Here is a 25,622-nt window from a genome sequence, read left to right as displayed (position 1 = left end):
CCCCAGAGGGTGGTTGGGCACTGACCAGGCTCCCCAGGACAGCGGTCACGGCCCCAAGGCCGTCAGAGCTCAGGGAGTGTTTGGACAATGCTCTCAGGGACAGGGGTGGGACTGCTGGGGTGTCCTGGGCAGGGCCAGGGGTTGGATCAATGATTCTTCTGAATCCCTTCCAACTTAGGATATTATGTTCTAAAACCAGGTTAGTGGGTGCTTAAGAACCTCTCCAACTGTTTATTGTATAAAAGTCATATTTCTTCTACAAAAGACAAAACATTCTTAAATGATCAGTCTTAAAAGAAAACATGCCGTTTTGGGTCACAGAACTACTTGTTTGTAAGCTCACTTGATAAACTGATGGACAATCTGCATCATGAAGCTTTGCAAGAGCATTTCCATTTGATTAATAAAATATTTGCATAAATTATACCAGGCATCCAGCAAAATTTCAGATATAAATACCACACCTATTTGTGTAATTTACTAGTAGGAAGTGATCAGAATCCACAGGCCACATCTTTAGGCAACTATTACTAGACAAGTTCTCTAGTCAGTAAGATGTTGAAATCAAACGTTTTGTCCACAGGCCAAATGAAGTAATTTTCTTGACTTCACTAAATCATTCAAAAGAAAATGTACATGTGGGAAATTCTCATGATTCTTCAAAGTTCCCAGCACAAAATGTAATGATATCAAGCACATTAAATTAAGAATCTTGAACTATGAAAACTGATTAGAATCATCACATCTTTGTTTCAATCAACAGTTATTTCCAGGACTATATATAGCAGATACTTCACAACTAAAAGATGTGAGAAAGAGAGAAGTGGAGCACAGTACAGATACTTTGATGTTTTCAGCATCTAAGTGCTTAGCAAATGGAATCGTAATAGGTCATATCAGTCTGCTCACAATGCCTCAACATCACATCTGAAGCAAGTCTTCCATAACGTAAAGCCTTTACGAAACTGGACTTTTAAGGTCAATGGTAATAAACTAGTTTCTCCAGTTTATCGAAGTAGTTTTAAATTTCCTGTGACTAGGCTGGATGCTGAATAAAACAGTGTTATTCAAAAGTCCTTTCTAGTAGTAATAGATGTATGACTCATGTGAAGTAGTACTTCATCCTTTCTTAAGCTCCACAACACAGAAAACTGATGCAATAGACACCTTTCTGAAATTCAAATCCCCAGCAATGAAAAATTACAATACTATTGACCAGATTCTTCATAAATGATTGGTAATTGTTCAAATTGCAAAAGATGGAATGAATCGATAGACTGGGTTTTCTGTAGGTTTGCAGTCAGGAAGAGTCTTAAGAAGAGTCTTCTAGTGATTAACAACTTTTTTTTTATGCTTTGAAAACCTTGGATTAAAAGCAGAAAAATCACCTGGCTTATCTGCAGCTCTGAAGAACCTCCTGTGTACATTTCATTCCATGAACTTCCATGAACCTTAGGAGTGATCTTCAGGACAAAGATTAGAACCTACCCCAGGTATAAGCATTTAAAATGGGAGCCAGCCCGTCATAGTATGCAGCGCCTGTCAATACACATTTAAGTGGACAAACTGGTAAAACATACTTGAACCCACAATTGCTTTGTGTTGCCTCACTGTTCTTCTGCCACCTTTCAAAACCAGAGATTTCACTTACAGTACAAGAAATACGAAGACCTCTCCCAGAAAAATTCTAGATCCTTCTCAAAAAACCAACAGCTAAGTAAGACTGGATTAGGAACACTGAAGCTCTAAGTGGAGGGATGCCTGTATGAGATGCTCACAGTTTTCTAATGACAGCATTGTCAATTAAAAAAAGGAATTCTAGAATGCAGACATCAGCCTTCTTGACAGCTTCCTGCTACCAAGATCTGGCTGGCTGAAAGCTTTTGGTGGGCAGGACAGAAGTCTACTGAGAGAGGATTTTCCAGGTGTGAAAAAGCATAGTAATTGCTTTGCTATGGCAAAACGACTAAAAGTCTAAATATTACAGAAAACATGGTTAAGCATAGTTAGATTTCCACCTAGTGAACAAACCAATGGAGATCATTTTGCCAGACTTTTGTGTGAGACCAGGGTTTGTCACACTGCACAGCAGTGGCACCGTGAATCTCCATTACTGCCAAACTCTCCTGTATAAAGCTGGGAATACGTCTACATCTCTACACCAGAGCCTAAATCCAAAAGTGGTAGAGTTGCCTCCAGTGGACACAACATATGGCTGGAATTTGACAGCCGGAGAACAAATGGATAGCACTGCAACAAACTTAAAATACCTGTCATCTTGGTTAGAATGGCAAATATAGCTTAATACAGACACAGATCAGAGGTGCATTGTGCTATTCCAATTTGAGTGACAGGGAGTGTACTTTGTGTGTGATGAAATTGCTCATGATGCAAAAGGGAATGCTGTTCTCTCTTCCTCATCTCAACCATTTACAGGACACCTTCACTCCCTTAACACCAGGCACTGTAAGCCAGGAATTTACTTCTCTCAGGCCTGCGGACATGGTGGGATACAGAAGACTACCAGAATGCAGTTCCTCCAGAAGAAAAGGCAACTGCACTGTCTCTTTTAAAGAGTGAAAGATACTGGAAAAGCTGAACTGCCATCAAGTTCAACCACATAACACATTTTTTAAGAGCTCAATAATAAATCTCCTTCACCCTGTACGAGAAAATATTCAACATGCATGTGTTTTCAGAGAAATCCTGATAAGCCACTGCTTTTAAAATACTGCTTCTAGAACAGTACCCCACGAGATTTTTCAACATTGTAGTGAAACCTTTCTTTGGTGGAAGGAAAAGCATATCATAGTATGACAACTCAAAATTCAAAGAGATGGTATGTGTGGAAAATGAATAAATAGGTGTGATGTTTATACTGCTTTTTAAAAAAAGGAGGAATGCCTTTGTCCAGACCTTGGTCATTCCTCTCTGCAAGGTTCAGGAACACAGGCATGTTGAAAATACCATTAAGGGAGTTGGTTTTAGCACACAAAGTTGTGTCTTTGCAACACCGTGAGAAATGTTTGACCACAAAAAAGCCTTAATTTGAACAGAATAAAGGAGATCGATATGAAAAATATTTTCATTTTATAGATATGCTTTAAGTACCATATATTTTCCCCTTTGTACGAATATTTTCTTTTGATTTTCTAACCAGATTACTTTATTATCTAATATTTCAATTGCTTACATTTTTTTCTAGAGTTCCTGAATATTTGGCCAAGGACCAAAAAGAGGATTATTTGACAACTCATTATACAATGAGACAAAAAAAGTCAAGTAATCAATTGTACAAAGCTTTCACACTTCCTTCTCTACCCAAGTAAACAGGTTGGCCCCACTAAAACGCACAAAACATGCACACCCTGGGAAGAAAGCTTCTAACTCTCATCTGCTGAAAAGGTGAAAAACTATTTACTACTCCAACAGTAACCTTTTCCCCCCATACTAACTAGCTTCTTTTTTAGTTAGCATTAGTTAAAAGCGTGCTGGTAAGTTTATCGTCCCTTGATTAAACACACATGATTCATATTAAAATTTAAACTGAATGTTTAAAATCTTATATGGTTCAGAAGCCAACATTTCAATTTTAGGAAACTTTCAGTGCCACGTTCAGCATTTTACTCTCTCAAAACCTTTATCATTGGAGCCTGTCTGCCAGACACATACATCTGACTCATTCACGTAATTGCTAAAGTACCACGTAAATCCTGCAACCAGAACTATATTAGGAATTACACAAGGGTGCAACTGACCTGGCTACAAATGCCATATACCAATAAGCTGGGGGACTGTGAGGAAAGGAAGAGAAAAAAGAGGTGGTGCTTAGGAGAGGCATATAAAAGCTCCCTGATGAAATACAGTTTAATGATAATCTGAGAGTCACAGAAAACTCCAGCCCCATGAAATGCAAGGCTGGTACATGATTCGGCATGTGTGCGTGTGGATTGGTTTTAACTCATCTTAAGTGAAGCTGGTAATGCAAGGTCTATCCACTAGTCTGCAGCAGAAACTGAGCTGAAGTGCACAAAAGCAAGATCTTCACTGCAATGATATGCATGTGGAAGCCTCAAAATAAGCACAAAGAGCGAGCAAAGCAACCCTGAATTCCATTAGGTTTTTGCTTTTCTTCCTTTTTTTCTTTCTTAAAAAAAAAAAAAAAAAAAGAACATTTCGAACATATGCTTCCCCTTGAGATGGTAATAGGTGGGTTGAAAAGATTCCTCTGATCGGCTGCACACGGAGTTCTAGCAGCAAGTAGGGAAACTGGGAAATTTTGGATGAGCTTTACTATTTTGCAGCATTCTGGTGGTATCTGTTCCGCCAAACTTCATGTATCTTTTTGCACCATTTATGAGCATTCCCACTTGGGTCCATCAGGTAATATGTCCTGTTTGGCTATAAGTGAACAACATTTTAATGATTACTCCAAACACAGTTTAAGCAAAAAGACATAATTATTCTGCACCTACCAATATTCAGAATTAGTTCATAAAATTTCTAAAAGTTAAACTGAATTACAGCTATATAATATTATATATTACTGAATAACCATACATCTGGCACATTGTTAAGCAGTCAATATATTACTGGTATACTCCTCATAATTTACTACATACAAAGAGGGCTAAATTTTCAAAGTCCTTCTTAAGAGCTTCCTTCAAATCCCCAAATCCACATATAGTTTATTTAAACAACAATAAAAATACAGCTGTATCTTTGTGATAAATGTCTATGTCAGGGTGAGGTTTTGTGGGGGGTTTCTTTTATTATTATTTGATTTTGTATGGGGGAATTGGTTTTGTGCTTTTTTTTGGTTGGTTTGTTTTGTTCAGGTTTTTGTTTTGTTTTAAATTAAGACTATCAACCCTTGTATTTAAGTAATTATATTTTCTCCAGAGAAATCTATTTGATAACAACTTAAATTAGCAGCTCAAGGACCTTAGTACCTTTTACAAGGAAATCCAAGAAAGAAACTTACCGTATGAACAAAAAATGTCTTAAAATTCTTGGCTTCTGGCCGCAACTCTAATGACCATGGAATTTCTCCTTTTAGAACTTTGTTGACAGGATCCACATAATACAAGTGGGGCCCTTCTGTGAGCAGCAATTGGCGCCGACGTGCAAACAATCCCTAGTGAGAAAAGTAGAAGCAGCAATGCAAAAAAAGGCACAAAATAAAAATGTAAATGTGCAGATCTATGAATTGAACAACAGAGGTAGAATAAAACCAGCTCAGTGATAGGAGAGTATGTTTGGATTTGGGGGACTTCAATTTTCCATTTACTTTACCTATTTGACCTCACTCCTTTTTTAAGGGGTTGCAGTGCATTCCTACTATGTGGCAAAACACAAGTACTCTTTCAGGAAAACATCTTCAAATTCTAGCAAAACATAAAACACCTAGCTGTACATAGTGAAGCAAAATCTATTTGTCAAAGATTCCAGCACAGAAATCAACAGTTGTGATTTTGTAGAAAAGATAGGAACAAGCAGGTACTAACTTAGATGAAAGATAACCTTCTTTCCTGGAAAGTTGATGCAGACTATCCTTGCTCAGCTGTACAATATTAAAGTTAATACTTAAAGCTGTTCTAATGCCACCTCTGCCCCTCTCAGAATAAAGGCACTAAGTCAGATTCAGGAAAAACACCACAGTTAAGAACAACATGAGCTTGTATTTCATTTTTCAGTATTTGTGGCTCAAGCCACATTCAGACACACATCAAGACAAAGTGATCAAGACAAAGTGTTTAGTGGGCTATATCAGATTGGGAAGAGAAGAGGGAGCAAAAACTCATTTACTACAATCTCAAAATGAAAGTATCAATAGCAGCTCTACTTTTAGCTTTTCCAAGAAATCAAAAGCATATCACAAAATTAAGAAAAAACAATCTACTCACAAGAAAACACAGAATTTTTAAAAATAAACAATTTGCCACTTACTTATGTAAGTTCAACAAGTAAGCTTTAAAATAGGTTCCTTATCTATGCTGCAACTGTGCAAAAATGTGACAGCTGAATCTTGTTACAGGAAATTTAAAAAAAAAAACCCTTACCTTTCTTTTGTCCACTGGACCCATTTTCAGGATTAAGTTATTTTCTACAAACTGATGCCTTAAAAAAAGAAAAATAACTATTACTCCAGAAGTAATTCTTTCATAGAAACAGCTATTATTAATATAAAGCAGTTTTTCATTTCACTCCCTAGCGTCTCCTTTTCCACCAAAGAGTCCTGAGCAACTTTACTAGATGAATTTTGTACTCTTCCTCATTCCAGGCCAAGGAGTTTTTTCTAATTCCTGACAGGGTAGAAAAAAAAATTTAAAAAATCACAATCACACATGAGAAACTTCTCTAAAGCATGCAAAGAAATGCTATCAGTTACATAGTCTGGAGATATTTTGGTTGGATATCAACAGAATATTACACACACAGAAACCCAACAACTTATAGTGTCAGTAAGAAAGGAGGAACCTTTTCTAGTTTTAGGACTTCAGAACAAAGACTCCTCAGCACTGGGTAATGTCATTCTGCCTATCTTAGAAACACACTCCATGCCATCTTCTAGATTTGGTACATTTTAGAAATATAGTATTAGGGTTTTGCTGCTATTGCTTTAAAAATAGAAGTCAAAAAAATGTAGTTGCTAATTGCTTGAACATACTAAGATTGACAAATATTAATTTAAATCAAAATCCCTTATTTTTCAAGGTTCTTTATTGCTGTGCAAGTAAAGATGAGCGATATTCAAAGATCCTACCAAGGATTTCCACCAGCTTGTTTTGCCAGAAGTAACCTCTTCTCATCTTCAGAAAACTGTAAGTCCAGCTCAAAGGAATTGGTGTCAAGATCATGAATATACTGTTCAATATTTCCTCCTGATGTCTGTGGTGTACTTGTCTCTGGGACAGACAGTGAATGGGAAGAGGCAGAACTAGAAACTTGCATGCAACCAAACTGACTCAGGAGATTGTCATACTAAAGGAGGAAACAAAACGAAGTAATTAAATGTTTTGCATTAAACTTTGGTTTTTAATTTAAGCATGGTTTTGTTTATTTTGCTTTTGGGCAAAAAACCCATTCTCTATAGATTAACAGGCACTTATGCAAAAAAGTATAATTGATCAAAAGCAAGCCAAACAGTATTTTTTCAAAACACTCGCTCTGTAAGAAAAAAAATGTTGACTTAAAATTTTACCCAGCAATTTTATTTTAGATTAATACTTGAAGTTCTCATTAAAACATAACTAAACAGTAATTTCAGTAAAAATATTTAATATTCAATAATTATGCCTTAATGAAAGTCTCAGGCAGCATCAGAGCTGAATATATGTACAGATAAACATACATTTCCATAACAGTCTTCATCATCCTCTGACATAGCAGGTAAATATGCTGTAAGTTTAGGAGGTGTCTGAAGATGTAGGTTCTCCCACACAATGGATTCGAAGAAGGGATGAGCCTTAAGAGGTCCATATCCTCCCATTTCTTCACAACCTAATCTGTTGGTAGCATCTAGAACCTGAGCAAATCAAAATTAAGTTACCCTCCATAAAATGATGACAAGGGGCAAGCACCATTCACATTTGCACAGCAGCATGTGAAAACTTAAAACCAACTGTCCTAAGCATACATATGTATAATACAAGGAGACTACTTATAATAAATAAGATGTTATTTGTCGGTATGTCATGTCAGCAACATTTTGTAGTAGACCAGCTCACAGATCTAAAGGAAGGAGCACTTCTTTCGGTCCACGCAATTTTTTTTTTTTTGTTCTTCGTAAACACAGAAGCAGACATACAGAGAAGGCCTGATGGAACATCTCATTTAAGTGTAGTCCACTATCACATTCTAGTGATGCAAGAAGCTGTGGAAGCTGTAGTTGGTGTCAAATATCAACCTCTCAAGCATCCTAAAATGACACGGTTCTCAGGCTGTTAATATAACCTGGACTTCACCATTCAGCAGGCACTGACTTGGCCATAGAGCTGGCCTTGGACACAGGAATGCCCTGCTAGGCCCTTTATGTTGTACCCATCATCATCCACAAAGATAAGCATTTCCTCCTCACCCCCTGCTAATATGCTACACTATTGAATTTGAAAAAGCTTATACCACCCAAAATGTTCTCTGCATATTCACTTTAGTGTCATGGCTATAATCTCACTCATGGGATAGAACTACTTTCTCTTCCTACTTGTCAAACCTCCACATGAACAGTAATTCTTAGACTGATACTATTGAGATGTATTAAAGTGCATGCTAATGCCAAGGTAAGTGGACTTACATTGTAATGAATGTATCTGCCTGTGATGTATAGAAGACTGTTTTCAACTAAATGATCCATTATACAGCTCAAAAAGAATTAATCTGAGAACTATATAAACTTGAGTATTTGAATCTTAATGTCTATGTGTAATGCACAGTGTCTAGAATCACTTGCTTCCATTCAGAGACATTCCTTGTCCACATTTTAAGTTTAATGCTGTTTAACAATGGATGTTGATTTCTCAAGACACTCCCCTACAGTCAATAATGCTCACAGCCCTTCTTACTATAATGTTTGCAACAGAGTGCATAGAAACTTTCAGAAAAGTTTCTGAACATAAGCCAAATGTTTCCAGTGTCATCAAGTGATTTAACAGCAGCAAATATTTACCAATAACTTTTCAACAAGGTCTTTCGCCTTGGGAAAAAATTTTTCTGGAAAGTCATATTCCAACTTTATTATCTTCTGGAATATAAGATATTCATTTCTGCAAAAGAGAAAAATATTGACTCTTGTTATTAGTTTTCCATGGTTCTTTCACCTTAGCCTGCATAACTCGGACAAATATTAAACAGGAAATCTACAAGTTAAGTCATATTCCCATAAATCTTCCTAGGAGAAGGAGTACAAGTATCTATGATCCTATAAGCACCAGATACTTGAGCAATAACAAGAGAAGTTCAAATGATGCAGAGAGATGCCTTATACCCTCTTCACAAATAAGGTTATCTCTATGGTACAAATTACATGTGAAATTTTAGGATAACTTAAGGAATGTCTCTCAGGAACTCTAGTTACAGCTCTCTAAGCAACTTCAAGACATCAAAAAGAACAAATAATAGCAGGTATGACATTAACACCAACACTGCATCGTGAAAAGTTGTACTTCAGAACTGGTAATAAGGTAAAAATCAAAATCAAGTCAATATATTTATGATCCACGTATAAAGAATTAGCTTAAATCTCTTACCCGGCTCTAAATGGAGGCAATCCAGCTACAAGTTGATATATTATACATCCCAGAGCCCAGAGGTCAGAGCTTCAAAAGAAAGAGGAAGAAACATATAGCATCTTTTCATAACAGAAGTCTTTAAACTGTAATTTAAAAAGAAAAATTCTTAACTTTCTGCTACTTAAAACATAGCACAAACCCCATGGATAAATTTGCTCTGTATAATTTCCATACTATTCTCACTTCAGCCCCTGACAGAAGAGAAGGCTAGCAACACAACTTTGTTAAAGAAAAAAAACTATACAGTAACAATCCCACAACAACTAACTACAAGGACACATGCAAGACTGAATTCTCAGGCAAAATAATACGTATATAAGTCTGAAAAGAATACTGGTTTATCCCCTATGACAATTCAAAGATGCATCCAAATTAATGCAATAGAATTTAAATCCTCTCCTCTAAGTATTTTATAAAAAAAACCCACCAAACAAAACAATACAGCTTTTTCACTTGAAGCTCTTCTTAAGACACAAACAAAAAGGCAGACTATATGGTATGTGGGTGAGGGAAAGTTAAGTTTTAGCGTGTTGGCCTGAAATAGCACTTTAAACTTAGTGTACTTCAAGGTAAGCTACACATAGATTTGATTAAAGTTTCAAAATCCTCATGGAAGACTAAAATACTATCAGAGACTCAAAACTACTCAAATTACAGATGAGGCATTATGCAACTTCTAAATGAAGATGACAGCCTGATGAAGTCTTTCCATCAGCCAAAAAAGTTAAAACCTAGCACAAATTACTACAGTTATTCCTATAAGAGTTCTTTTTTCCCCCCTATGGTTTTTCAGCAATTAACTTACTCTTCCATCACTGTAATAAAATAGATCTACGCATTCAGCGGGTTACCATCAACAAGCAATTTTAATGAGTTAAGAGATTTCTTAAGGGCATCACTCAAACCAGGCACAGAGATGAGCTTTAAAACATTGCAAACCTCAAGTACAGCTTAGCAAAAATAACTGCAAGTTGATCTAAATACAAGTCAAAGAACGCTGCAGCCTTTCCTCTAACTGACAGCATGCGACATTGGTTGTTACTACAGCAGGAAATACCATTATTTGAGGAAGATTTTATAAAACAGAATTAAAATAATTACATTATTTGGATAACATAAAAAATTTGATATATTTATGGGTAAGAAATCCAACTTCACATTATACACCGTCAGCAACACCTAATCCTGTTTGTAGAACTCCAGAAGGTAGATGAATTGAGGAAACCAGCACTAAGACAAAAAGCAATACTTGTTAAGAAAAAAAAATTTTCAAACTTTCTTAAAAAACTTTTACACACAAGCATCTTTTTTCTTTACAATACTAAGCTTCCTTGCTTGCTTTATCCACTCCTCCCCATTTAACAGCATCCTGACAGAGTCAGTGAAGTTCTGAAATGCAGAGTCCTCACCTTTTACAGGCAGATTTCTCTGTCAGCAGTTCTGGAGAAACATACTGTGCTGTCCCAACAAATGAATTTGCCCGTGCTGGTAAGGAAAAAGAAAGAAATAAGCCAAACACATACTTATGGATAAACCAATCTTTCCTTTCCTCCCCTGTACCAACCCAATTAAAGAAACCTGCAAAGGCAATCCCTTGCAAGTTACATAATGCTACCAAGAACCCATGGGAATTTAATTTCTCTATCAATCCACACAACCTGCTCGGAAGAAACAAATCAGTCTCAGTGACACTCATGTGGTTCAAGAAGTTGGGCATTTAGGTACTCTGTCAGTTATAAAATCTACCAACAGAAGCTTACTACATTCAAGAAAAAAAGGTTATCAAATTGAGTTCAGCTTAGTGCTTTTTTCAGGCATTGTTTGCAGCATCTATTTACAGGTTATTACTAAAAACTAGCAACACAAGAATTCTATAGCCTTCAGTGGCTATCAGAGTTGCACAAATAAGTTAAAGACATAAGCAGAGTAAAAACTTATTGTATCAGCTGAGCCACAATACCTCTGTTTGTATTCTTGTCTTGCAAATGAAAACTAAGTAATTTGAAGTAGTTTGACTTCCCACTATATTTGGTGATCCAGCTGGCTATAACACTACACCAAATATTACCTTTTCTGACATAATCCAAGCAGTGACACTCAAAACTGTTTCAAGATCTCTCAGTGATTTAGATGAGGTTGACGATATTTGAAAGTTATAATTCGGTAAATACAACATATGTACATTTTCAAAGGACCACTTGCTATAATTATCTGTGTTACATAATGAAATAAATCATGGCATACCTTGTCTGCTATCTGCAGATAATACTTTCGCTGTTCCAAAGTCTGTTATTTGAATGTGCATATCTTCATTTAATAAGATGTTCTCTGGCTTAAGGTCCCTAGAAAAGACAGATTTTTATATTCAAACACCATACAAATGAAAGTTGCAAAACTGTCTAGTGATTTAGGTATACAATGTTATCATAAATGATGTAGACATTCTATAAACATCGTCGCAACAACTTTCTTCTAACTTGTAGCTGTCAACCTGCAGACTATCAGATTTGGATAAGCCCCCTAATTAACATTTTTTCTAAAAAGACCTTAAGTAATTAATCATCTCAAAACTACACTACTGTGCATCTCAACAGAAATGAAAAAAAAACCCATAAAAACAAAAAACAAACAAAAAACTCCCTGAAACAAACAAAAAAAAGCACCTCCCAACAAATCCCAACAAAAATCTCATCCCACAAAAACACACACAAAAACCCAAGCCCTTTCACTCCAAAGCCTTAATTTAAATAACACCTGACAGACTGATACGGCATTAAGATCTTCTAGGCCTGTTTCCTCTGTGCAAAACTCCAGTTAGTCAAACTCCAGTGGCAAACCCAGCCCCAGCTAAATGTCCAGACTACGTAAGAACTGTAAACCACCTCCATGTATAATCTCTCTTTCAAATGTATGCCTACCATTTGCATGGACACTGCCACCAGTGTCCATTTTCTGAATAAAACCAGACCTCACAGTATGACGAACACAATAGAAAGTAATATAGAGTTAGATGTCAAGAGGCTTGTCAGCAACAAAATAAGGAGCATAAAATAAGGGTGACACTGATACGGTATTACTTTGCACAGAGTTTCCTCAGCTGAAAAGATGACATACTTCCCCCTCTTAAGCAGTATCTTTGAATGCTCATAAAGAAATTTGGAGCATGGGAGTTGTTTTGGTTGACTGGTAAGAAAAAAAAACAGTACAAATTCAAAGCTGTTTTAAAGCTGTTTCCATCAACCACTGTGCAGCATTATTTTCATCGGATTGCAGCCCCCTATAATGAAAAAGCATGGGTTGTACAATTTAGAGTCTGCGGATTAGCACAGAGAGCAATTGGAATGAAGTAATTATGACATACAAGCCATAAAAATCCTCTTCATTTTCCTGTAACTAATCTCAGAGAGATATATGAATGGAATGGACCCTTTTAACAGTTCTGTGTGGGGCTTTTTTACATATACATTTGTATGTAGACATATTGTACTCTATACACACATATACACAGTGTTCATATTATACACCTACATTAATACTGTATTACGGATCTATAGCTATATAACTGGATACATAGAGATATATCTGTAATAACTTTTCCAGAGTAGCCTGACATCTGAAACTGTTTCTGTCTCATGTCCTATTTCTTTAGGCAGCAGAAAATCCCAAGAGCTTTCAGGCACTGCTAGAGCTGTGGCCTTATAAACTTCATACTAAGTTCTCTAATTGCACAATCTCACTGTTTTCTTTTGAGCTTCTCATAAGGGCCTTCATATGAAGACAAGCATAAAGCAGCTCTTCTGTAACACAAGATTTCCAAAATAGGCTTAGTAACACTGACAATCATGCTACATTCATTTTATAAGCCTTCTCTCAGCCTAACACATGGACTGTAAAAGTGAATGAAACTGGGAGTTCTTGAATGTTTTTTCACCCTCGTGGAAAATTTTATGCTTTCATACTCTCCACATCCATCCCCCTTAGATTCTATTCCAAATTATTACACAAAAAAGTATTAGAACACTTTTTCCTTTTAAATGTAACTGAAAGAAGTAATGCTATCAGAATTATAATCAGCCAGCTTTCTGCCAATTAGCATATACTGTTTCACGACAACTGCTCAGTAACCTACAGACACAATAGATTCCTCACCCAAAAAGAAGTTCTGCAGCTCAGATGTTTAGTACTTAAAACCTTAATTTATTTAATAAACGTGAGTGAAAAAACATGATTATCCAAAGAATACAATTACATTCAGAACAACTGTGAAAGTACTATTAGAAACTTTGCTAGATTTCACCATTTACCCAATTATTGTTCAGCTTTGTGGAAATTGTTCACTCAGTGAAAACTGATACAGAATAATTTTACTTTTCTTGATTATATAGCACACACTAAATCACACACCAGAAAAATTCTAATTACCTTTGCTACATAACAGCACAGGAAAAAAAGTGTAGTTAAACAAAAAGTCTGTTTCTGTTTTCAGACCAACTGATCAAGCTTGAAAGACAAGCTTTTGGTAATGCTAATTCTAGGCCAAAAGGTTTTCTTACTTCTTCCTGCTACAACAGTTTGTATAACAACAGAGATTGGCTCTCCTCCTCAAGTTTTCTATGTTTAGCTACTGATGTTAACAGTACCAGTGCTGATCAAATGCTACTATGTGCTCATTTCACAAAATTCACAAAGAATGTTTCTAGAAAAAAACATAATCAACTGCATGTTGGTCTCAACTTTGTATTACCTGTGAATTATTCCTTTCCCATGCAAATACTCCAGGGCTGATACAATTTCAGCAGTATAAAACCTGGTACAGGTCTCATCAAATGAACCAATTTTGCGTATATACTTTAGCAGCTCTCCGTTTTTGGCATAGCTAAGCCCAAAATCTGCATGTAAGTAGTTAAGGTCTATCTCTAAGCCATTCTAAAACAAAAATCCCCACATCTCATTCCAAAGATAAGAATGATACTAAAAATACATAAACAGGAGGGAAGAAGTTGGTTAATTTGAAACTTTACACGGCAGCAGCCCAAAATAATTACTTAAATATGTTAACAACCTAGGACACAGGTCCAAATTTCTTAGCACAGCAAAGACTACGTAAAGTTTGTTGTTTTTTCAGACTTGTGACCCGACTAATTAATTTAAATTGTATACATAATTGCCCTCAAAAAGAATTATTTACAGTAAAAACTGATATAAGTTTAAAATTGTCCCATCACCTGAGAAGTACCAGAGCAAGTGTTTCCACTACAAAGAGGCTCTGTGAGCTCTTTTAGTGTATGCTGCATGAACTCCAGGGCCTGCAAGCACTGCCAGCAGCCTCTGGGAAAACCACAGCTACTTACTGACCCCACAAACAGACTGATCTATCCCTTTAGCCTTGGCACAGCCAATTGGAAGCAGAAAGTTTAGGAGGAAATTCGCATCATTAACGTTTTCTTCACAAGGAAAAAATAAAGCCAACTGCCAACCAGTGAGCTTCCAGGATGAAACTGTACTTTGCAATTACTGCTAGAGAGAGAGCACGGGAAACAGAAGCCCAAACGGAAGATTCAGATTACTCTGTAAGCACTTTTACAGAAGAAAAATTTTAATAATAGCTCTAATTGCCAAAAGAAAAAAATAGCAGTAAATATAGCTGGCTACCCCTATTAAACATGGGAATCGTGGTGTTTTACTATACATATCACAAATAAAATACTTCTTAAACACTTCTCATACACCACCCCAATTTAGTATTTTTAAATTACTTTAAACTTGGATCGTTGCAAGTCATCCTTCAACATTTACCACACGGACAATTTGCTTTGTTGCTCTCCCCCGTCCCACAAGACACCCACTCTTTTCTTTGAGGGGACCTGCTCATTCCATCTGCTTAATTTCTATTAAAAGCATGACTGCAAAAATTGCAGCACATACATTAGGCTATTTAAAGTACCTGAAGTTATTTTCATCATTCCTGTTAGACCATGTTTCAAAGGAACCTAAACTGGGTTCCTGTTAAGAAAGTGTTACAGCAAGTTTTAAAACACAAAGGATACATAGCTTTTCATCATCCTGAAAGGTGAAGTAGAGTTTCACAAAAAAAGGGTGATCCAGACGGGACATTACATCTCTCTCTCGTGTCACATATGGCACCTTGTTCTCTTTTATGATATGACGTTTTTCTAGAATTTTAACTTAATGAAAAAAAATAGAGTGAAAATAGAATAGGTACAATCAAATGAAGTCCATCTAAGTAATTTGTTTTGGGGCTTTTTGGTCTGATAAAATTATCATAAAACCACTAATTCTGTTTTTTTCAACAGGTGTTTTGTACCAGGACTACATTGATATTATATTTTCTAATAGTTCATGTTAAAGGAGCCAATACTTACTGGCATACTCTCTAGAACTTGCCAATTCTCGAGCCAAGACAACCTGTTGCCAGAGGAGAAAAAACATACTGTAACTGGTCATTAAAGATGTACACTAACACCAATTTTGATCTTCCAGTCGGTATTCAGAACACAACAAAATATTTAAGCATGTGTTCATATTATGCTGGCTTCAACAAGACTTCTGTGGAAATTCAGTTCAGCACAACAACGCTTGTTTTGCTAAAAGACTTACACACTTGAGAGGGAAAACAATGATTTACTTTTTTTCCAGGAGAATTCTGAAGGTTGTAACGTAAGTCACAGTAAATCGCCAAATCTTCTTCAAGAGGGGACGAAAAGCCACAGGCTGAGGAATATTTATAAAAATCTAATTGTCACAGTACTTTCCTTAACATAAATGGCGAAGATCGAAAGATAAAATTTATCTGAGAGACCAAAAGTAAAAAGTCACACAGAACTTTTAACTACTCACAGTTTGTTAAGAAGATTTAAATAAAGGCAATGGTAGATTTCCAATTAGTAGAAGCAAGAGACGAAATTTCAGGCAAGCAGGTTTACATTTTTAAAGAGAAGATTTTGGGGGAACACAAATGAAAGCTCATTTTCAAGAAAGAACTTTATAAAAGGTAACTTTAAAGACAATTGGAAAAGTCCCCCTTGCCTGAATGCGAGCAATAATCTTGTAACAACAAATGACTAAAGTTTTCAGCTTTCCCGTTGTAAGTTTATATCCATTTCAACACCTTGCTAGAATCTCAACTTTATACTAATTGCATAGTTCTTACAAAGACAAACTCCTAGGCCAGTTCCAATCCTTTATACCATAAACTTTTAACATAAGCTATTATGCTATCACAATTATATTAGAAAGCAATGTTGACTGAAAATCCAAGCATGAAGACATTAGGATACAATGGAACTTTTTATGAATTTAGAAGGTGCTTGGAAAAAATCAGCACCCGTATTTAGTGCAACACTGTTTTAATAGTTCAGCTTAAAACCGCTATGTCCCATTCATTTATTCTTCAAGCTGTTCTTTCCAGATTTAAATCTCATCAATCTTACACACACAACAAATTTTGAAGTTTATCTAAGATATTTGGCACCTCTTATAAAAAGTAAAGTTACCGTTGAGAAAGATCCTTCGCCCAGAATTTTCCCAAATTTGAAGTCATCAGGTCGTTTCTTTCGAGGCTGTGGAGGCTGCTGTCCTGTATGTTGCTGCAAGGAGCTGGAATTAGATCTTGATTCAGGTGCTGTGCTTTCCATGTTAGATCCCTGTCTGCTGCCACAGGGAGAAATGACAGATGGAGTGCTGGAATCTGCTTCGTTCCTCACCATTGATGGGGATGAGCAGGAGCATAACACTACACTTGACTGGATTGGAACAGCATCATACTGAAAAGAGAAATGAAACTGTTATTCCCATACCTGGTGCAACAGCACTTTATTTCCATACAAGAATCACATAAAGTCTTCTTTGTAAGAGTTATCATTAGAAATTTCTTTAGGAGGGAATGTCAGTATTTATTTTGGCAGCTCCAATTTGTTAAACAACTCTGTTTAGGTCAGGCTGTCATACAGTCATAAGTCAAACGTCTGAATATTTAATTAATGTTTTTTTCAAACTCAAAAAAATGCTCCCTAACACCAAGTTACCAAATTTCACAGTATATTCTCCTACAAATAACATGATCTTTAAACATCTAGTTATACAATGAATATCTGTTTTACTAGTAACATTAGTTCAGAAATCCAAGTTACAATGAACTGTAAATGAACACATGAAAACTTTATTGGAGACAAAGGACACATTCTTATTTTTTTACTTGGAATTTCACTTTCTTCAGTACAACTGGGGAAGGACAAGAAGAAAAGAGATAACATACAAAAGGCAGATCAGCTGGAGGGTTTAATAATCAGCAATACCTAATACTTTTTTTTGAAGAATGCTCTGGTTCATGACCTTTTAAAACAAGGGAGATTATATTATTCAAATTGTACATATGGTCACATAAGGACAACCCAACTGCAAAACAAAGAACCAGACATTGCCCAGAAAACAGCAAGTACAAGAAACACACTCCTAAAACTGATTCATGCAATATACAAAGAAAATCATCATTTGGTACCCTTTCATCAATTTTCCCTAAGTAAGACCAAGGAATCTTGTCAAGCTGCTTTCCATCTCTTTTGGTAAAAGACCATTAGTCTCTCAGGACCTGCTTCAGATGTTTTAAGTGAAACTGGCCAGAAAATGTAAACAATAGGAGAGCTCTGCTAAACTTCTGCTGACAACAAAAACTTAAAGGGTACCTAAAGACATAGATAAAGAGTTAGACCTTACTCTTCTTTCTACCAAAACATGACTACAATTAAAATATGGTCCAAGTACTTAGGTATAACGATGGGACACAAGTGGAGAATGAACTTAAGCTAGTCCATACTTGAATACGCAGAATTAGAAAGCATGAACTAGGAGAAGCAAGGTCTTAATGCCACTGGTAGGGTGCAAACATTAAGGAAAAAAACCAAAACAAACCAGTTTCAGGAGAAAAATCAAGACACTGAACTCCTGGGAAACAAAAAAATCTAATCATCTGACTAGATTAAGCTCCTGAAACCTGTGTGTTTATTAAAGAACCTGACTGTTTCAGCCATCTGGTAACACAAAACTCTGAAAATTAGGATCACCTGCAATTCAACAGAACCCTTAGTGGATATAAGAACTACGGACTGGTGTATGTCATAAGTGCTAGACTAAAATATTATAAGAAATTCACAGACTATCATGAATATAAATCAATACAAACATGGGTGCCCTATATCACCAAAGTCTGCTTAAGAAATTGCAGGATTCAGAAAGCAACATACCAACACTCTGAGATATCTATAAATTTATCTTTTCACTTACAAATGAAAACTGAGAGGCTTTCAAAACAGATATGACATGATATAGCACAAGAGAGCCTCCCTGGCTGTCATAGTATTCCATCACATCTCTGTGACAGACTAGTCTTACATCTCTGCCAAACACAGCTCTTTGGTACAGGGACATCTTCCATAATCTACGACTCTAAGACTTACTGTACAAACTAATAGATCTTGAAGTAAAAATGTGAATTCCTTACATTAACCTGCACAATTAAGAAGGAATAAAAGCTTTTATTTCACATTAAGAGAAGGCAAAACTGCTTTCAGTGGACAGGTGTTTTATTGTTTTAGAAATAAAGCTGACTTGCCACTGTTTATCAATACTGAGATTCTGCTAAAGACAGTTTAAGTTAGATAGAGTTGGCCTGAGAGGTTTTGTAAATTATTTTGACATTGTCATATAAACTAAAAGTTCTGAAATTGAAATTTATTTTGTATTGCTTGTAATTTAAACATTGACAACCTGGGGCTTTAAAGGGAAAAAATTAATAGCTGGCAGTTATACTTAATATATTCTTTTCATGGCACACTAGTGTTTCAGACAGTTGACAAAGATGCAGCAGCTGCATCTGACATACATCTTGTATCTGAAAAAGAGCATCAGAAGGGGCAATTAACAGATATTATGCACAGCTTTCCCACTGGCCTCCTCCCCCCTCATATCCCACAATTAAAATGTTTACCTTCTCTATGTTCCCCAATACCTATTTGTGACAGTCTCCACTTCAAAGGCTAAAGTGCAACACACCCTGGGAGTTCCAGCATATTCCAAAATTGAAAAGCAACTCAGCAGGTCAGATACCAAGGCCTGAATATATGTCCTCAGACTATGCCTCTTAGTACTTAAAATGAGAATGCAGGCAAAAGCAGTGTAGTTCAGCTACAAGAAACTTAAGATACAAAGAAACACTGATTCAGAATAAGAAAATCCAACTAAAAGCCTCACCTTTCAGTGCAAAGAGCACAGTACAGGTTGCACTTCCCAGTATATACCAATCCCACACAGGAGTGGTTTGCAGAAACTGTAATGACTATTGTGTGATCCCTATCAATATTTAACACCAGTTTTCCTTTCATAAACTGTGAGTACGCCAGAGAGAGTGCCCTGAATGAACGCAAGCCAGAGCAACATTAGATAGTGTGCGCTCATAAACTGCAGCAAATATCAATTCTCAGACCTTACATGCTCATGTCTATTTCTGCTCTGGACTTCTGCCTAAAAACAGATTGTCAGACTCTCCCTAAGTGACCAACAGCATCCTCTTTCTGTTAACCAATTGTACGTTTGTGTGTAGAGAAACAATATACTGAATAATCTATCAAACTCCATTGCATGCCAGTTTCCATTTATATATGCTTAGAAGTCTGTCAGATAGTTTAAAGAATTTAACAATACAACTATCTGCCAACATTATTATTACCTCTAAGGAATGAAGATACTTGCCTAAAGAGAAAAAACATTCATTAAAAAGTGTAATGCTGTCACTGTCTTGTCATTATAACCTAAAATCAAGCATGTAATGGATGGAACAAAACATAGATTAAACCAAGCCTCAGCAGTACTTCTGAATGCACCACACAGCTAGTAAATTGTAGTTAATCTAACAAGTTAACCTAACAAGTTAACTTTGACACTCTAGTACATACAGCCACATTAAATTAAATTAAAATATCATAGTAATTTGGAGGTATTTACAAACATGTATTTTGCTCAGTTTCAGCTTGACAGAAGTTCAACAGGATTTCTATGAGCAAACACTCCTCTCCAAAAAAAAAGGCATTTATTAAAAATTATACTATGTTACAAAGATATTTTCCTGAGACACCAGGATGCTCTTTTCTACAGAAAAGTTCTTTGAAGATCAGAATAAGCCATTTTCTTCAAATTGCAGCAAACAAGCTCTACTCCGAGTATTAACTGTAGATATTTAAAAAGCATTAACATCAAACATTAGTCTCCTCTAGCACAGTGGTTTGCATTTATGTTGCATAGAGCTGCATCAGCACTCCTTCAAACCTCATCATCAAATGGTATGCAAAGATGACTGCAGAGAACTTAGAATTTAGCTCATAACCCAATTCCACACATCTTGAAGAAACTGACCATTAGTCAGCAAAACAGTCCAAAGCCAAACAATATGTCAAAACCTATACTTTGATCAAGGTTCATAAATGGTTACCAATTACTACATTTAAATGAACAAATTAAAATCTCATATTTTAATTATAAAAACTATTTTAACACAAATTTGTTTTGCAAAAGAATCCGAAGTCATACATCTATCTGGGGTGACATTTTTCGATCTCAGAAGTTGCCACATGAAAAACTGTTGCTTAATAGACCATTTTTATGAATAAACCATGTAAATTTCAAAAGCATTCAGCTATATAAAAGGAGGATTTTTTGTTGTTGTTGTTTAAACAGAATGCTATGCTAACTGATTAAACAAGTCTAGGAGCCAACCCACCAAAACAACTATGCTCACCTTCATGCCCACTGTTATTTGAAGTTTCTCAAATGCTGGATGGTAAGCACTCATTGAAGCACTGCATAAAACTGTCCCCTCAAAAAATCTCTTAACAAAATATCTTCATAGAAATAACCATAATTTAAAAGACAAGAAGAGATCTTTAAAAATCATGTCTTGGTAATACATTCCACAATTAAACATTATATGAATTAGTGGAAGGGAAAAGCTTGGAACAGATAATTCTTCAAAGACGCTATTTTACCTAAAATGGCTGGCACCTTTGTGATAGTGGGAAACAGAAGTACTGTTTGTCTACTGATGTTCTTTGCTTTGTGTAGTAAATCCATAACACAGTTCATACATAAGTGAGTAATGAGGATATCAGCTTCATGTTATATCAGCAAAAGTATAGCAAATAGGCTCAATGATTTGGAAGTAAAGAGAACACCTCTGCATTATGAGACTGTTTTGACTCTTCTTTTAGGGAATAAAGATATTTTATCTACAAGACTGATTTTGTTTCTATAGAAATTAATTTTTCACATACAGAGCAATGCTGATCCAAGATTTTAGTTAATGTAAATGCCTTTCTCTAAATTTGACCACCTTACATACAGTGGCATTTCCTGCCACTAATTTCCAGGCTTCTAATTCCAAATTCAGGTAGGGATTAAAGCTAATGAAAGGATTTGTAAGAACCTGCATATCAGCCAGTTACACTCTAACCTCCTCTACTGCTAGGCAAAGCACTTAAGTTCCAAGCACCTTCAGGGACAGAGACTATTTAAGGCCTCCTTTCACTGCCTTGAGCCTCAAAACAAATCAGAAACAGGAAACCACAAAAATCTCCAAGTCCGCCTATGGCCCAAATAAAAAAATCTTAAGTCAGTCTATGGCCCAAATAGCTGTAATGTAAACAAGCCATTGAGAATTCATCTCACATAAAACAGATCTAGGCTAGCTCACAAGAAAACAAAAGCCATCTGTGATTGCAGTGGTCTATAGATCCCAGGCTACACCAGCAGCTACTCCTGAGGCACAAGGATGTTCAGGTGCTGCACAGCAGGGATGCGGCCCACTAACACACAGAAGGACTTCCAATGCCAGCAGCTTGAGGAGGCAAAGAGAACGGTTTGGTGTGAAGAACAGAGAAGAAGCCACACAGAAGTGGCAGTATATAGATAGAGTCTATAAAGGATCCATGGCACAGTCAAAAACTGTAAATTAAATTTCTGCAGGATTACTAAAGAACCAAACACCAAATTTAATACTTTCTTTTCAGAAGAATGCGCTATGCAAGTTAATCCTTGTAATTTTTCACCATAAAGAACTATAAAGTATTTGCCAGGTGAAGTATCTACAGCTTGTTTTTTAAAGCAGAAAGTAACTCTCACGTTCAGTATTTAGTCACACAGCAGAACAGTTATTTCCTCCAGCGCTGTTGAGTAGAATCCATAAGATGTTAAAAATAAGGTTCTAGACCAAACAGCTAACTGTGTGCATGTTGTGTTCAGTCCTTTCAAACACTTTAGACTGTGGTAACTTTCCACAAGCTTAACTGCAAGTAAGATGTCAGAAAGGGAAGTGAGGAGGGAGGACAATCAGCTCCTTCCCCTTTTTTGCTTCTTTATTACACACATATAATCTAACTTGGCCACTTGCAAAGAAAGATTTTCTTATTTGAAATACCAGAAACAGTGATTCCTTGGCTTCACACATATTCTTCATAAAGCTCCAATACGAGGAACTTGGAAAAGGATTTTATCTTTCAAATATACTGTAAGTTCACTTGCATATTTTCTGATGCCAGAGATGTGCTAGTTCTACAGCAATTCCTACAGTTTTTCTAGAGAAAAAATAACTATATAAAATACAAGTTTACCGTTAAAAAACAAGGGTTACTAAAATATTTCACATCTTCATAGATCAAACTTATTTTTATTACTTTGCCGGTTTACTCCATTTTTCAGTCCAACAAAGTGATTGTGCCCCTGGTTTCATGCCTTCTGTACAAAAATTCCTGCAAGAATTTCAATAGTCAGCATCTCTTTCCAAGTTTTTCCTGCACTGCTGCTTTCCAGCTGATCTGCTTTAGGGAAGTGCAGTGAGCCCAAGACTGCTGGGTGTCTTACAATGGCAAGCTACAGCAATCTAATTATTGAGTTTCAAGAGCTACAAGAAACAGACATTACTTCTGGTACTGTAAGTAATGGATCAATAACCCAAAAGACAATTTGCTTTAAAGTAAACAGGCTACCTCCACAGTGGAATCATGGTTTAATTGAACATTGCTATTATACCCAGATTATTCCGTGGATCATCTCCTTTCTAAGGGCTACAAGCACTTCTTACATTGGAAATATGAATGTATATAAAACTGCTCCTCTTAAAACTTTCAGTTTTTCAACCTTAGAGTACCTCTTCAACATCAACATCTTTTACTATTTTCTATTCCTGCAGCCTGCTCTGGTAAGGGATTTACAGAAAAATTATCCCAACTAAAAGCCTACACATGAGTGATAAGCACTAATCATAGCTTTATGCTGAAAACTCAAGAGAAGAGAATATTAAGTAGATAGGTATGTAGGGAAAACCTCTCAAGCCTATCTGGAAATTTTACAGCTACAAATAACTACAAACATAACTCTTAATATAGCCTAATCTAATTCTTAGCATAGATGCAGAAGTTACTCTATTGAGAATCCAGTTACTTAAAAAGTGTAGTTCATATTAGTTCCACTGGAAAAAGAAAAAAAGGCAGCTAGCAGTTTTGTTTGGACAGATCCATGACTACACTATAGGTTTTATCAAGTCAGAAACACTGGTAGAATAAAATAATTGCTAGAGCAACTAAACATTCCAGTGAAGATGTGCTGCAAAAGAAGACATAAATTACCATACTCCCAGACTCTTCATTTTGAGAGAAAGGGCACTTCTTGATTTGACACCCAATATACTTACAATGAAGGCATTAACAGCAAAAACTAAGACCACGCTGATCTCTGCAACTAAAGCAGCACTAAAATTTTTTCCCTCTTAAAAGTACAATTCCCTCCTTTTTTACCACGTCTTCAAAAAATAGTAGAATGTTTTTGGAATTGTCCTCACATACAAAAATATAGAAATTAACTGGTTTGGCAGAGAATAGTTGGAATATTCCTTTCAAAGCTGCATTCTATTCTCCTCCCTCCCATTCCATCTTATGCATTTACAATAAAATAATCACAGAACTCCATCACGCAAATCATTAACTCGATCACACAAACATTAACAGTAACTTGCTCAGAGCCTCAGAAATACCGCATTTCCCATATGTGATATCACCTGCATTAAAAAAACAGCTGAATCGAGCCACCTCTATCTGGTGCTGCCTATCAGTACACTCACCTGACCAGAGAAATATTAAACAGAATGGAAGAGAAGGAATTAAAGAAATTACCCTGAAAAAAAATCTCTTAATTTTTACAAAAATGGTTGTCAACTTTGTTCTTAATTTTCCCCCCTCTGCATGTTTCTCTTATGGGCAGGGACTTAAACTGTATCTAGAAAAGGAACAGAAATGCAAGTACTTTGGAGAGAAAAACCTCAAAAGACAGGCAATAAGCAAGGGCAGAAGCACAAAGGGAAGCATACTCCTTGTTTAAAAGAGTCTGATGCTAAGAAACAGCTATACAGAGCTCCATCAAATAGCAAAATTAATGCCTTTAATAACCAAACATTGGTTTGTTTCATAGTCCTTGATGCAGCATCTCATGAGCTCTGCAGGATTATTCCATGCAATATTTCCATTCTTCAGTCAACAAATATGATTATGCGCAACACCCTAAGGAAAAAAATCACTGAGCATGAAGAGGACAGCACAGTGAAACAGGATGTCAACAATCACCACGGCTATGCCAGTCTGCACACAGAAGAGTGCTGCAGAGTGGAGCTTGGCAGCTTGGAACTGACAGAAACAACACATGACCTAAAAGTACAGCAGCACGCACACAAGGATAAGGAACACAGCACTGCCGGTTAAGTTACACCAACATCAAAGAAAGCTGGGGGTTATTTTTCTTTTCACGAGTGAAGGTCTACACTAAGTAAACTGTACAATCTACAGCGTGAATTAAGATTTACCATTACCACACCTGCGTACCGGCTACAACTCCATCTTATATTAGTGTACACAAAATGTCACAGCTTTACAGTGTCAGACTAACGTAAACAACTGCGTGTGAAACGGCGTCCTACTGTGACCCTCACGATCTTCCTCACGCGTTTGTTCCCACTACAAATGAACTCGATTGCAGAGTAACAGCTGCCTCCCCCAGGGTAACAGCCCCGGCTCTCCCCGTGGGAGACGGCCCGGCAAAGCTCCGCCAACGGCCCGTACCCGGAACCGGCAACGGAGCTCCGCGAGAGGCCGCGGGGCGGCCCCTTCACTCTCGGCCAAGGCCTCGCCTCCTCCCGTGGAAGGACCGAGCTCGGGCGGGGAGCGGGGCCCTCACGCAAGGCCCGCGGCGACCCAGGAGCGGGGGGCGGAAGGAGGACTGGGA

General features: G+C 36.6%; 1 protein-coding gene across 6 annotated transcripts; it reads right to left on the bottom strand.

Annotated features, from left to right (window-relative positions):
- Window positions 1-1,109: 1,109 nt before the first annotated feature.
- Window positions 1,110-25,545, bottom strand: PDPK1 (3-phosphoinositide dependent protein kinase 1). 6 transcript variants are annotated; one of them, XM_018086400.2, is made up of 14 exons: window positions 25,460-25,545; window positions 16,805-17,074; window positions 15,674-15,716; window positions 15,338-15,475; window positions 14,035-14,179; window positions 11,535-11,632; window positions 10,700-10,775; window positions 9,249-9,317; window positions 8,669-8,765; window positions 7,355-7,528; window positions 6,767-6,984; window positions 6,063-6,120; window positions 4,985-5,137; window positions 1,110-4,401 (listed from the first exon to the last, which is right to left on the bottom strand). In XM_018086400.2, the coding sequence occupies exons 2-14, from the start codon at window positions 17,015-17,017 to the stop codon at window positions 4,294-4,296; spliced, it is 1,590 nt and encodes a 529-aa protein (XP_017941889.1). In that variant the 5' UTR covers window positions 17,018-17,074; window positions 25,460-25,545; the 3' UTR covers window positions 1,110-4,293. The 6 variants fall into 6 exon arrangements, with proteins under 6 accessions (XP_017941889.1, XP_017941891.1, XP_008926352.1 ...); XM_018086402.3 differs by lacking the exon at window positions 25,460-25,545 and adding an exon at window positions 25,318-25,439; XM_008928104.3 differs by lacking the exon at window positions 25,460-25,545 and adding an exon at window positions 25,215-25,436.
- Between the last annotated feature and the right edge of the window lie 77 nt (window positions 25,546-25,622).

The sequence above is a fragment of the Manacus vitellinus genome, unplaced genomic scaffold (genome assembly GCF_001715985.3).
Source record: "Manacus vitellinus isolate BGI_N305 unplaced genomic scaffold, ASM171598v3 scaffold_93_pilon, whole genome shotgun sequence".
Classification (NCBI taxonomy): domain Eukaryota; kingdom Metazoa; phylum Chordata; class Aves; order Passeriformes; family Pipridae; genus Manacus; species Manacus vitellinus.
The sequence above is the reverse complement of the archived record's forward strand: the minus strand, read 5'-3'. Positions and strand labels throughout refer to the sequence as shown.